Below are 13,168 nucleotides of genomic sequence, written 5' to 3'. Positions count from 1 at the left end.
TGTGTTGTTGGCAGCAAGATTTTTTCCATTATAAACTAAAAATCTAAAGTATATGCTTGATAAAATAGATCAAGGATTTTTACATTGAAAAATGTTGAATAGATATTCTAACAATAAAGTACCGAATAATTAAACCAATAAACATATGTAAATTAAAATGCTCAATATTGTGATTTGTGGAGCTTTTGATCTTTTTATTTAATTACATGACACCAATTATTGTTACAGAATGAGCATTGATTTAAATTAAATCTTAACAAACTAATTTGTCAGTACAAGCTTTCTTCCTCTTTTATTTATTTAATAAAGATCAAAATCAATTAAAGGATGCTATATTAATTGCCCACGCTATGCCGCAAGCCAAACAAGATTTTTTAACAATGTTAGAATAAATGTTAGGGTAAAAAAAATCAAAATTCAAGCTATTGGTTTAACTAGCAATCTAAATAATACAAAAAATACAATAACAATAAATATACTAAAAAAAATAAAAAGAACTAGACCTCAGATCTTTTCAAGTCAAAATCAATTAAAAAATATTTTCAAGTCTTAATCTTGTCAATGTGGAACTAAAAAAATACAACAGCAATAAATAATTTTGAGTGCTCAAAAACTCATAATTAAATCAAATAAAAAATTTGTAAGTCTTATTTTTTTTTTATAGCGTGATTAGAGATTTAAATCATTTTCATTGAATACCCCCATCTTCATAATGATTCATACGCTTTAAGAATAACATTTTTTATCAAAAAAAATTTCTCTCTTTTTCATTTTTTTAATGATATTCCTTTTGTTTTCTCAATATTTAAAGACTGAACTGTAATAAAAAAAAGTTAGAAACAAAACATAAATATCTAAAACTACAATAACCAAATATGCAAATATAAAAAAATTAAAGGACTAAATTGTATTTTTACGTCTTCAAGAACAATAAATTTTGCATTATGAATGATGTGTCCCGTGTCTATAGAAGCTTGCACAACTTTTTTGTTTTTTTTTTTAAATTTAAATTTTGATTTAATTTTAATATGACACATGGTATAAAATATAGCATCGTAGGATCCTCCATTTTAATTCCCACGAGCTTCGGCAGCACGTGACATCAATTCATCATGTTAGTAATCTAACAAAAAGGCTTCCATCATCAAGGCAATTTTGCTAGCACTCGTCTTCAACTTTCCAAAAAAAAAACTAGCAAAAACGTCGTAGCTTCACCTTTTCAAAATCTCGACAAAGCAACAAGGCGGGAACGCCCACTCTAAATTTGTTGGGGCCATGGACCCCACCACTCCAAAAATAAACAAAACAAAAACATTTTCAGTTTTTTTTTTTTTTAAATCATCCCAAAATTGAAAATACGCGTTCCATTTGCCAGCGAAGTCAGACATACATAGCCGTTCTCCTTTCTCGATCTCTATACACCCGGAAAAGAGAGAGGAAAAAACGGAGTCGATCTATACATTTCTTCCTCGACGTTTTTCCTTTCCTTTTCCCGTTTCTTCGATTTCTCAAAAGCAGCTACTGTAATGCCTGTGCGATCTCATGTTCGCTTCTTCCTCTAACAATCTCTTTCCTTTTCTGTTATGTTGATCTGGTGAGGAATTAGCGTAATTCTGGCACTTATGGAATGCATTTGTGATTTCTGTTTTCCAAATGAAGAATTTTGCTCTTCTCAGGGTTTTTTCTGTTTCTAAAAAAATCATTGAATTCATCAGGCAGCTAATGGCTGAGGATAATTAGAATAAAACAATTAAGCTAAACAATTGTGTTTTTTTTTTTTTTTTTTCTTTCTTTCTATTTCTTGTATTTTTTATTCTGGTAAAGTCCTGGGAAATAAAAGCCTTTAGCACGTGTTTTTAGCTTTTTCTGACATTTTTTTTTACAATTGAAGCTGCTAATAAGTGGAAGTTAATATTTTGACTTTTAATTCGCGCAGTTACATACAGAAGCAAATAGTTCTAGATCTTTGAAACATGAGTGTTTCGCCAGAAAGGAGCTTGAGCGAAAATGGGAGACATGACAGCTCAAATGGAGCTCATGCTGATGGTGAGGAACACGCAAAAATGCGTGCTGCTTGGTTTTTTCTCGTTTATGATTATGTGCTGTATTTGAGAACTTTGATTTGGTTGCAGTTAATATTCATTCAATGATTGAGTGGTTAAACCGTTCGCTACCTCATTTAAATTTGCCATCGGATGCGTCGGAGGAGAAACTGAGAGCATACTTGATTGATGGCACTGTCTTGTGTAACATTCTGGACAAGCTCTGTCCTGGTTTAGTTGAAATGGTTGGATTACTTTCTTATTGATGTTTCTGTTGCTTGGTTCTTGTACCTTTTCCTTTTTTTGGTATGGAATTTTTCTAAGAGGAAACTGGATTTGTTGTTTCTGCTTTAGAGAGGTAATTCTGAACCTGGACCAGAAAATATCCGAAAGTTTTTAGCAGCGATGGATGAAATTGCATTGCCTAGGTTTGTACTTGCTGACATACAGGAGGTATGTGAATTTTTTCAATCAAAGCAATTGTGGTTTGCATTTTAGTCTAATTTTGATTCGGCTACGTATCATTCACATGATTTGGGGATTCAAACTTAAAAAGAAGGTGGAGCCAACGTGACAATAGGTCTGTACTCCAAGGACATGATTAAAATGGTCATGTGTTGACACGCTAGGTCTATTAAAAGGCCATTTCCTGGGCAGCTTTCAGTGAAGCGGGTCTTGGAAGGGACAATTTTGAGAGTCTCCTAAACCTAGTTCATACATTGGGTACATTGTCATGAAAAATTTAGCTTTTTAAACGATCGTGCTTCATCATAAAGCTAGCAGGGCTGGCTCTTGTTTTGGTTTTTAACTTAAATATAAAGTTTAAGGTATGGAAATGTTTATTTGGTTTTGAGCTTTTTATGAACTTTTCCAATACAACTTGCCTCTGCATCTGGCTTTGAAAAACTGGACATTCTGTTACCAGTTTTTATGTCTGTCTGTTATAAAAATTTTCTGAAACAGATAATTTGAGATGCTTTGCAGGGATACATGGAACCGGTTCTGCAGTGCCTTGGGACACTTAAAACTCATTTTGAGTTTACTGGTGGGAAAGAGAGCATCCGTGAACATCTAAGAAGAAGATGGAATCTACCGAAGGTAGAATTTTCAGAGGGGATCACTAACTCGCTAGTATACACAGCAACATGCGATGAAAACCCTGCCATAAATGGAGACGAGAGGCAACAAGATTCTTTTGAGAACAAATATGGAAGCAGCTTGGATGATTCTATCTCTTCAGGTTTGTATGAAACAGAAGCTATACTTGTATGGGTTGGAATTGCAACTTTCCAATTACACGCATGATTAGATTCGCTTGACAAGTTCATGTTATAGTTGCTTCTGAATGAGAATTTATCTTGTTTTGAATGACCCAGACTGATTTCTCTGCATTTGATTGGGGTTATTGTGATCTTATACGGGGAAGCTATGGAAGGGCATAATATGAAACCTGATCTTGGTTCATGGTGGAGGCTGTTGTCCCAGCAGTGTCCTACTTTAGGAACTGGCAGCCTTTGGCTGCACAATCCATTATCATTCTTGACTTCTCTGCACTTGATTAGGGTTATTTTGATCTTATATGGGGCAGCTATGGAAGGGCTTAATATGAAACCTGATCTTGGTTCATGGTGGGGGCTGTTGTCCCAGCAGTGTCCTACTTTAGGAACTGGCAGCCTTTGGCTGCACAATCCATTATCATTCTTGACTTCTCTGCACTTGATTAGGGTTATTTTGATCTTATATGGGGCAGCTATGGAAGGGCTTAATATGAAACCTGATCTTGGTTCATGGTGGGGGCTGTTGTCCCAGCAGTGTCCTACTTTAGGAACTGGCAGCCTTTGGCTGCACAATCCATTATCATTCTTGACTTCTCTGCACTTGATTAGGGTTATTTTGATCTTATATGGGCAGCTATGGAAGGGCTTAATATGAAACCTGATCTTGGTTCATGTTGGGGGCTGTTTTCCCAGCAGTGCCCTACTTTAGGAACTGGCAGCCTTTGGCTGCTCAATCCATTATCATTCTTGAATGGAACATTAACCCCCCTCTCCCATCCCCCTCCCTCCTATGAATATATTTCATATTTATAGAAGTTTGTATGTGCTATTTTCTTATTCTTGTTATTCTGGTGCTTTCATATTTAGAGTCTGCTGCTTTGGCGCATGATGCTGCACACAAGTTATCTGAGATGTTCCAACAAAAGCAAGGGTCCTATGCTGATCTTTCAGATTCCAATATCTTGGAATTGATGAAATCAAATGGGTTCGATGTAAGTTCCTGATATATTGTGTGTTTGTGTGATGATCAATTAAGAAAGCTAACTTGAAGTGATGCCGCTCTAATTCATTTTTTTCCCATTCTTTTTTAGCAGAATGCCTCTACTCGAACATTGTTCAGCTTAGTGAACAGAATTCTGGAAGAAAACATTGAAAGAAAGAATGGGCATGTCCATCATGTATGTTCATCAGAGGATGCATAGACATTATACGTCTAATGCATGCTTGAAATGATATATTTTTTAATCAATAATTTTTATGGAGTTTTCTCTCTTTTGTTTCTTTACCTGATGTCTTTTTATGTTTTGGATGGCAGATGGCTCTTATATTGAAGAAAGTTGTGCAAGTTATTGAACATCGGGTTTCAACCCAAGCAGTGAACTTGAAAGATGTAATGTTTCATGGAATTGTCTTCTAGATTACATTGATGTATAATATATTATACGCTGCTCGTGCATATTGATGATCATGTTGTTGCATACTTGCAGCTAAACAATCTTTATGAGGTTCACTTGGGAAAGTGCCAATCACGAATAAAAGTTCTAGAGACCCTTGCAGCTGGAACCACAGAAGAAATTCAGGTATCTTGAATAAAATTTTGAATTGTCTTGCTTATCCCTTTTGAATTTCGTTTTATCCCTTTTTTTTTCCTTTTATATGCAGGCTTTGTTGTCAAAGCTGCAACAAATCAAGGTGTGACTTTGTTATTCAATATTTTTGTAGCGTGCCATTCCTGTTGCTTCCTAGTTTCCTATGTCTGGGTATTTTTTTGGTGCCTTTGGGCAAATGCAACATAATCAGCATGCATCTTCTGTCATTGAAGTTATGGATATGTCCACTTCAAAAGAAGGGGAGAAAAAGAAAAGAAATTCATTGAACTCCTGGCATTGATGTTGGAGTGAATATGGCCAAGAACCCCGAGTTCCTCAATTATAGAATTGTATATTGGTACCACTTAAGCTATTTTTGTCTTCAACCAAGGTTGAAATATTACAGCCCAAGATTTTGCAGGTTTGATGGAACTACGATTTTGATTAAGATGTATATTAATTTTTCTTAGTGGCTGATGTGCATAATAGGTTTTTTAATTCGTTTTGTGTAGTCTTCTTATAATATACGTCTTATACATAACCGAGGAGGCTTTCCATATGCTTCATTGATGAACAATTTTTTTTTTATTGCTAGTGAATGATGACGAGATTTTTAAATTCTTTAGAAAAGGCAGATAGTAATCATTGTTATTTTTCATAACTGATATGAAAGAACACCTGCAAAGATGTCATAATATCTGTGTTAAATTGTTTGTTCTCTTCAGCCCTCGCCTTTTTTTGTTGCAGATTGAGAAAACTAAAATAGAGAAAAAGAAAAAGCTTGAAGAGCAGGAACTACTTAGAACAAAGCAAGAGAAAATCCACAGTGATATTGAGAACTCCACGCTGAAACATGAACTAGAAATAGCCAAGACGGCGCATGAAGAGCACTGCTTGCTATTGCAAATGCGGGCTGAGGAAACTAAAGTTCAATTGGAGAAGAAATTAATGGAATTCAAATGTTTTTTAACAGAATCAAAGGAGAGGGTGAAGGAGCTCGAGTCATTTTCTGAATCTAAATATCAGAGATGGAAAAGCAAAGAGGGCACCTATAAAAGCTTCATAGATTATCAATCTAGAGCTTTACAGGTTTGCCATACTCACTTGTTCTTAAGGGAGCCTCTGTCGATTTTGCAACAATATTAAATCATGCTGTTACTGCTAGGAATTAAGGGGAGCTTCTGACTTTCTAAAACACGAGATCTTGAAGACCAAAAGGAGTTACGCTGAGGAATTTAATTTCCTGGGTAAGATTGATTTTCTGCTGTAGTTTAGTTTAGTGTTGTTTTTTCGTAATTCATCTTTTGTTCTTTATTTTAATATCAACACGTCATTTCTGCGATTTATCTGGCATTTTCTCATGTTGTGCATGCTTCTTCTTCTTTTTTTTTTTCTTTTTTTAATCTCAAACAGGTGTGAAGCTTAAAGGACTAGTTGACGCTGCTGCAAATTATCATTCTGTTCTTGCAGAAAATCGAAGATTGTACAATGAGGTTCAGGATTTGAAAGGTACACTTCCCTGTATTGCACGCTTTGTATGCTTGTGACCTTGTGTTGCTTTTTCTGATATCATAAGAAATGTTATCGTGCATTTTCTTGTAGCTTATACTTGTCTGTCATCTGACCACAGGCAATATTAGAGTGTATTGTCGAATAAGGCCATTCCTTCCTGGACAATCTAAGAAGCGAACAACAGTAGAATATATTGGTGAAAATGGTGAATTGGTTATTTCGAATCGCTCAAAACAAGGAAAAGACAGTCATAGGCTCTTCAAATTTAACAAGGTTTTTGGCCCAGCAGCTACTCAAGGTTAGAGTTTTTCTTTTTTGTTCTTTCTGTCTTCATTTTTTTTAATTAAAGATTGATTTCACTTTATTTTTTCCTTTTTATTCCCTTTTTTCTTTTTCTTTTTTATATAAAAACTTTAAGTGGTTGTAACGCTGAATTCAGTTGCACATAGTTGTATTTTAGAGATTGTATATGACTCCTAGCTTTATGTTCTCATGAACTTGTGATGGCAGAGGAGGTGTTTTTAGATACCCAACCACTAATTCGGTCTGTCCTTGATGGATACAATGTATGTATATTTGCATATGGTCAAACGGGCTCAGGAAAGACATATACAATGGTATGATTATCTATTTTTCCTCAACTAAACACATACATTATTATATACCTTTTGCTGCTTATAAATTTTACTTCTGCTTGTATCTTTCCTCTAGAGTGGGCCTAATATAACATCACAAGAAGATTGGGGGGTCAATTACCGAGCACTACATGATCTTTTCCAGATCTCTCAGCACAGGAAAAACTCCATCTCATATGAAGTTGGAGTTCAAATGGTTGAAATTTACAATGAGCAAGTTCGTGATTTACTCTCGAGTGATGGTCCTCACAAAAGATATCCTTCATGTTTATTCTTTTCAATTTTGTTATTTGTTCTTGGCTATATATTTCATGATTGGAGATTTAACTCCATAGCTTTTTTGGATTGATTCTGTGATCCTTTCTGGTTCTTTTTTGATTTATGTATGCAAATTCTTGCTTTCTGGTCAATTTTTTGTTGATCAGTTCAGAGTTTTAGTGTTAAAATATTTGTCTCTCTCTTAACTTGCACACACTTGGGATTTGGAGCACAACCCAACCAAATGGTTTGGCTGTCCCTGATGCCAGCATGCATGCGGTTACATCAACTGCAGATGTGTTAGAATTAATGAACACTGGCTTAATGAACCGTGCAGTGGGTGCTACAGTTCTAAATGAAAGAAGTAGTAGATCCCACAGGTTGTCTCTTTTATGTTGATTGTTGCAACCGTTGGTCATCACAAATAGTTTTTGTTTTAACTGAACTCTTATTTTGCAGTGTTCTCACTGTTCATGTCTATGGTATGGACTTAGAAACTGGTGCTGTTTTGCGTGGCAACCTACATTTGGTTGATCTTGCTGGTAGTGAAAGAGTGGATAGATCTGAAGCTATTGGAGAGAGGTTGAGGGAAGCACAACATATTAACAAATCATTATCCGCCCTCGGAGATGTAATATTTTCCTTAGCACAAAAGAGTCAGCATGTGCCATTCAGAAATAGCAAACTAACTCAAGTGCTTCAAAGTTCGTTAGGTACTATTTTCATCTGAAGTGCTTTGTCATAATTTATGACTCACAATGTCTTATATCTCATTCTTAGAAAAATGCTCTAATGGCTTGCTTTTTTTCTTTCTTATTGTATTTCTCTCCACATTCTAGGCGGTCAAGCAAAGACCCTTATGTTTGTGCAGCTTAATCCTGACGTAGATTCCTATTCTGAAACTATAAGTACTTTAAAGTTTGCCGAGAGGGTTTCAGGGATTGAGCTGGGTGCTGCAAAGAGCAATAAAGAGGGAAGAAATACAAGAGAACTTATGGAGCAGGTGAACTCTTCTTTCGTCAATACTCATAAAGTTAATGTATGAATTTTAGTAGCCTCCCAGGATAGGCATAACTCACGACTGATCAATGTCAGCCATGTAAACAGGCACATGCAAATATGAAAGGGAAATCCCTGAACTAGCATAGGCCTGCTTGACTTGAACCTTATTCATTACATTTTCCTGTCGTGATGGAGTGGCTGCCATTTTAAACAAAAAAAAAAGATTTTTTTTTTGGCCTCTTCAATTTCTAAGGGTACAGACACTCAAGTGGATAGGGGTGAGAATGAGAAGATTATTGTTCCAGTGCCGAAGTCATTCGTTTCATAAAGCTCTGTTGCTCAACAGAATTGGAGTTCCTTTCAAAATCCAATAGAATCTACCTGTTTTCAAATTTTTATAGTTAGCAATGAATATTTTGAGTCCATTTGTTTTGTTATATTCAAAGTTCATCTTGCAGGTTGCATTCCTCAAAGACACAATTTCAAGGAAAGATGAAGTGATTGAGCGGTTGCAGCAGCTCAAGGCGAATGTCAATGGTGTGAAGTGTGGTATGAATTCACAGAGGTATGATTCTTCTTCTCCAAGAAGATATTTAAATGGGACTGCACTACATAGCCCTAGGCTCTCAGGAAGGAAAGGTTCAAGACTTTTTGAGAAAGCATCTTCTGATACAGACAACTGCTCAGAGCACGGTGAAAGACGCTCTGAAGCTGGTTCTGCACAGTCAATGGATAACTTTCAACATAAAAAAATGTTGCTTCCACAGTCAAAGTCAAACGATGACTTGACACTCAAGAAAGAATTTGTCTCTCGGCCAAATTTTGTCGGAACATGTTTGTCTCATAAAGATAAAGAAGACCTTGATCTCTTGGGCTTTGGAGATGCAGATTCCGATGAGCGATTAAGTGACATATCTGATGGTTGTCTTTCAAGAGCTGAAACTGAAGGCTCTCTGGGTAGTGCAGTAGAGTTCACTCTTTTCCCTGAATCTAAACCATCTGAAGCTACAAAACCAGTTGAAGTTGCAAAAACGGTTGAAGCTGCAAAACCAGCCAGGAAGGCTGCGAACAAGAAGTGAGTATGCTTCATATTATTGAGAAATTTGAATGTTCTACAATCTTTTTTGTTTTGGTTAGACAGCTTCTTGTCTCTGCGATACGACAACCTGACTGGCACTCAGTTTTATCACCCAATTAAAATTGCAGTGTAAAAGTTGCGAAACGATTTTGATATTATAAATTGCTTCGGTTTTCACAAACTTTCTAAATTATACTAAAACTAAGGTATATCTTTAGAAGTTATTGCTCAGTTTTAAAATGACCTACTATCATATCCTACACATATCTTAAGCGCAGTTGTACCTGCATTTCTACTGTTATTCAACTAAATTTATTCCCTAAAGTATATGGGACGGGAAGTCATCATTAGTTTGATATCTTCAGCATAAAATATAAGGCATAAAAAAATAAGGTAAATTTTTATTTTGTCATATAGCTTTCCTGTGCAAAGTGCTGCTGCTACATCTCTTTATTGGTAAATTTTATCACTCACGCTCTGTCCTTTCCTCCTCTTTGAAGGAGTTTCTGTATGGTTGCTCTCGAGGCCTAGGATTTTAATCAGAGTTATACCACTTTCTTGCATTGAATCCAAAGCCTGATAAATTTTGCTGTTTTCAGCAGACCGAGTTTCGTATCTAGGCTTCCTAAGCCTTCACAAAAGCTGGCACAAACAAGATTACCTCGTTTGTCAACGACTATCAGCTCTGCCTCTAAGGCTTCATCAAGTACGTATGTTTAATTACTTTTCATACTGAACCATCAATCTCCTTCTGTAGTCCCTTGTCTTGCAGGGCATGTTGGTATGCTATTACTGCTAACACCAATACTTGCAACTATTATCCTTCACTTACAATGGTGCCCTATGCTTTTAATAATCTCTGTTGATTCACCCTCCGCTTTTTTTTTTTTCCTGGAAAGGTATGTCAGCAGCCAGGAAAACTCCTGCAAGCAGTTTCTCTGCAACCAAGCCGGTGAAACAACGGCAAAAGTGAACGAGTTTTAGATGGTAGAATGATTGAAGCTTAACCATAGCAGAATGTGATTCTAACTTGTAATGATTATTATTACCAACAATTACTTCCATTTATCTCGTGGGAGTGTTTGTGCTTGTATATAGGCAATGGCAACCCATTTAGGTTTCACCATTGTCACTCTATAACATCACAATTTTTTTGTAACAGTTGTTTTTTTTTTTTTTTTGCTTCCCCTCTTTGTCATAAGAAACAATAAGCAGGCGGGATGTAGTTTCTCTTGAGCGGACGAGTGTAGTTTTTGTTTCTGTGACTGCTTCAACGGTGGAGAGAACACATAAAAAAGGAAAACAACAGATACTATTATTATCTATAGAGATGTTCCTCTTTCTTTTTTTTTTTTCTTTTTCTTAAATGGGAGGTCGTGGGTTAGATTCCTAATTAAAAAAGGAACCTGAATTCCTAAGCACCCAGGAAAATAGTTATAAATATAGTGTAAAAGTCCACTGAATACAAAGTTCCCGTTTTCTTCCACTTTATTAAAATAATTATCCTTCTTTTTAATATTAAGTAATCCGACAAGCCGACTCCTTGAACAGCTCGGACAGATATCCTAACGGTTGAGCACGTTCGACAATCCTTAAGGAACCAGGCTTTGGAAAATAAGAGTCTTCCGATTCAACTACGGAATCATAAAGTCTCTGGTTTTATATACGTAAGAGGCCGACCTTGTGTGTAGCTGCTCGATCACATTATAGTTTTCACTAGTTAGTCTCTTCTTGGAGCACAAATTGACGCAGCAACCAGAATGGCTGAGTGCTATAACCTTCCTCAAGATTGCAATAACTTAGCGATTCAGCAACTTCCAGGTCTTATACTACCTCCTGGTAGCCTCAAGAGCTCCTCCAAGACACACCAGTTCTTGCCTCTGAAACAAATCATCAACAAGGATGATAACCAAGATAGCCCTGCGCCTCGCAAACCGCTCATGCTAACAATCCCGCTAGCTGCTAAATATTGCGGGTCTTATCGAGGGTGGCTGATCTTGGAGGACAGAAACGAAGAAGCATTCACCAATAAAATAAACAAGGACATGCTTGTCCTGGATCCTGTCTCGGGTGAAAAATTCGAACTTCCTGATGTATCCACACTCCCTCCTTATGGCACAGTCGGTGTTCCATCATGGTATCCTAGATCATGCTCTATTGAGAAAGTTGTTTTATCTTGTTGTCCAAACCCCTCAGAAGCAAATTCATGCCTGGTCTTGGCCATTTATAACTATGGTCAGATTGCTTATTGCAAACTGGGAAACAGAGAGTGGAGAAGCATTGGATTTGAACATTCTTCAATTGACCACGAGGGTTACTTGGACGCGGTTTATTGCCGCGACCGGTTCTATGTGCTGCATGTAACTAAGAAGTTATTCGTCTGTAATTTCGACGGGTCTGATCTATGTATCAATGAACTGAAAAACAGTGTTCCAAGCACTCGGAATTCCAGTTTCAAAACGTTCGAGCATCTATACTTGGTGGAAGCACAAGGCGAGCTGTTGATTGTGGTGCGCAGAAAGGACGATGGTGATCAACCTGCACTAACCTCACAGTTCCTATTGTACAAACTGGATTCCGATTCCTATTATCGGGATAAACATGAAAAAGTTAATGACTATGATTGGGATAAACATCAAGTCAGGAGTTTGGGTGATTATGCCTTATTTCTGGGGCCAACGCAGATGCAACCATTTACTTTACCAGAGTCAGAGGCATCGAGCTTGAAGGGAAATTGCATCTATTACACGGATCAATCTGTCAATGCAAAGGGTTGCAAGAACAAGCAAATAAGATATGATGCAGGTGTCTATAACTTGGAGACCGCTTGTTTTGAGCAATTCCCTTCCACTTCCTCAACACAAAAGATGCATATGATTTGGATTACCCCCCATGGCATAGTGTTGTAGGCTTGCATTGCAGTATTGTCATCATTATCGCTGCTTTCTTTATTTTGTGCTATATCTCTTATAACATTTGATTTAGGTAACTATTATGATTATAATTCTCTGTATTGTAGTTTTGTAGTATGAGAGAACGATAAAATCCAATGGTATTGAGCAACAGCTCTACCAAGAGGTATCGGTCAAAAACAGTGAAGAAGAACCCTACCTGCTCTGAGTTGTTTTAGCCCCTCTTAGTTCTCCACAGATGAACACATTATCCGATTTTTAATTGAAAAAAAAAAAAAAAAAGAATATTATTAGAATTAATGTTTGATGCTTGATAGTATCTGTTTTTCATTGCTGACATGTATTAATTATCACAGACATCCGTGAATGACACTGATAATTCATTGTCTTCCTCTAATTGGTGGTTGCTATTATATTTTTTGTAAACTCTTGCTTAGATGTTTTGAAAAGAATAAATATGAAAAAACAATTGGCCATCTGCTGCTTGATTTACCTCGCGGTAGACATGTTGGACTTCGATCTCCGACTCGCGATTTAGCAGCTCCTTTACTTCGGCGATGAGTGAGTAATTTGCTTCCACCGTAATAAACACCTGTGTAATGAGCTGAACCTTTTAAAGTCAGATTCTAGGATAACCTTTTGAAATCCCAACATCAAAGCCAATTCGAGACCTGAAGAACACAATCCCGAATTAATTGCAAATCATTTTTAAGTTGACACGATGATTTTCTAAAGATTATTCGGGACTGGGCCAAATATTTTGGATCACTAATGTACCACATAAATTCATTGATGGAACCATCATGTTCAACAATGGTATTTCCAAGGGAAAAAACAATTAGAAATTTTATTTCGTAGAATAA

General features: G+C 36.5%; 2 protein-coding genes across 2 annotated transcripts; both read left to right on the top strand.

Moving 5' to 3' along the window:
- Window positions 1–1,356: 1,356 nt before the first annotated feature.
- LOC118028467 (kinesin-like protein KIN-14J) lies at window positions 1,357–12,409 on the top strand. Its single transcript, XM_073407973.1, has 22 exons — window positions 1,357–1,594; window positions 1,937–2,046; window positions 2,133–2,287; window positions 2,397–2,495; window positions 3,027–3,282; window positions 4,187–4,311; window positions 4,414–4,497; window positions 4,635–4,709; window positions 4,807–4,899; window positions 4,982–5,011; window positions 5,656–5,997; window positions 6,074–6,155; window positions 6,322–6,417; window positions 6,539–6,718; window positions 6,931–7,037; window positions 7,132–7,311; window positions 7,530–7,693; window positions 7,773–8,026; window positions 8,153–8,316; window positions 8,774–9,390; window positions 9,996–10,099; window positions 10,293–12,409. Exons 2-22 carry the CDS (start codon window positions 1,974–1,976, stop codon window positions 10,364–10,366), a joined length of 3,354 nt encoding a protein of 1,117 aa, XP_073264074.1. The 5' UTR covers window positions 1,357–1,594; window positions 1,937–1,973; the 3' UTR covers window positions 10,367–12,409.
- On the top strand, window positions 11,154–12,302 carry LOC118028757 (uncharacterized). Its single transcript, XM_035032473.1, has one exon. The coding sequence runs from the start codon at window positions 11,154–11,156 to the stop codon at window positions 12,300–12,302; it is 1,149 nt and encodes a 382-aa protein (XP_034888364.1).
- Window positions 12,410–13,168: the final 759 nt, after the last annotated feature.

The sequence above is a fragment of the Populus alba genome, chromosome 3, assembly GCF_005239225.2.
Source record: "Populus alba chromosome 3, ASM523922v2, whole genome shotgun sequence".
Classification (NCBI taxonomy): Eukaryota; Viridiplantae; Streptophyta; class Magnoliopsida; order Malpighiales; family Salicaceae; genus Populus; species Populus alba.
This window is presented reverse-complemented; position numbering and strand designations above follow the sequence as displayed.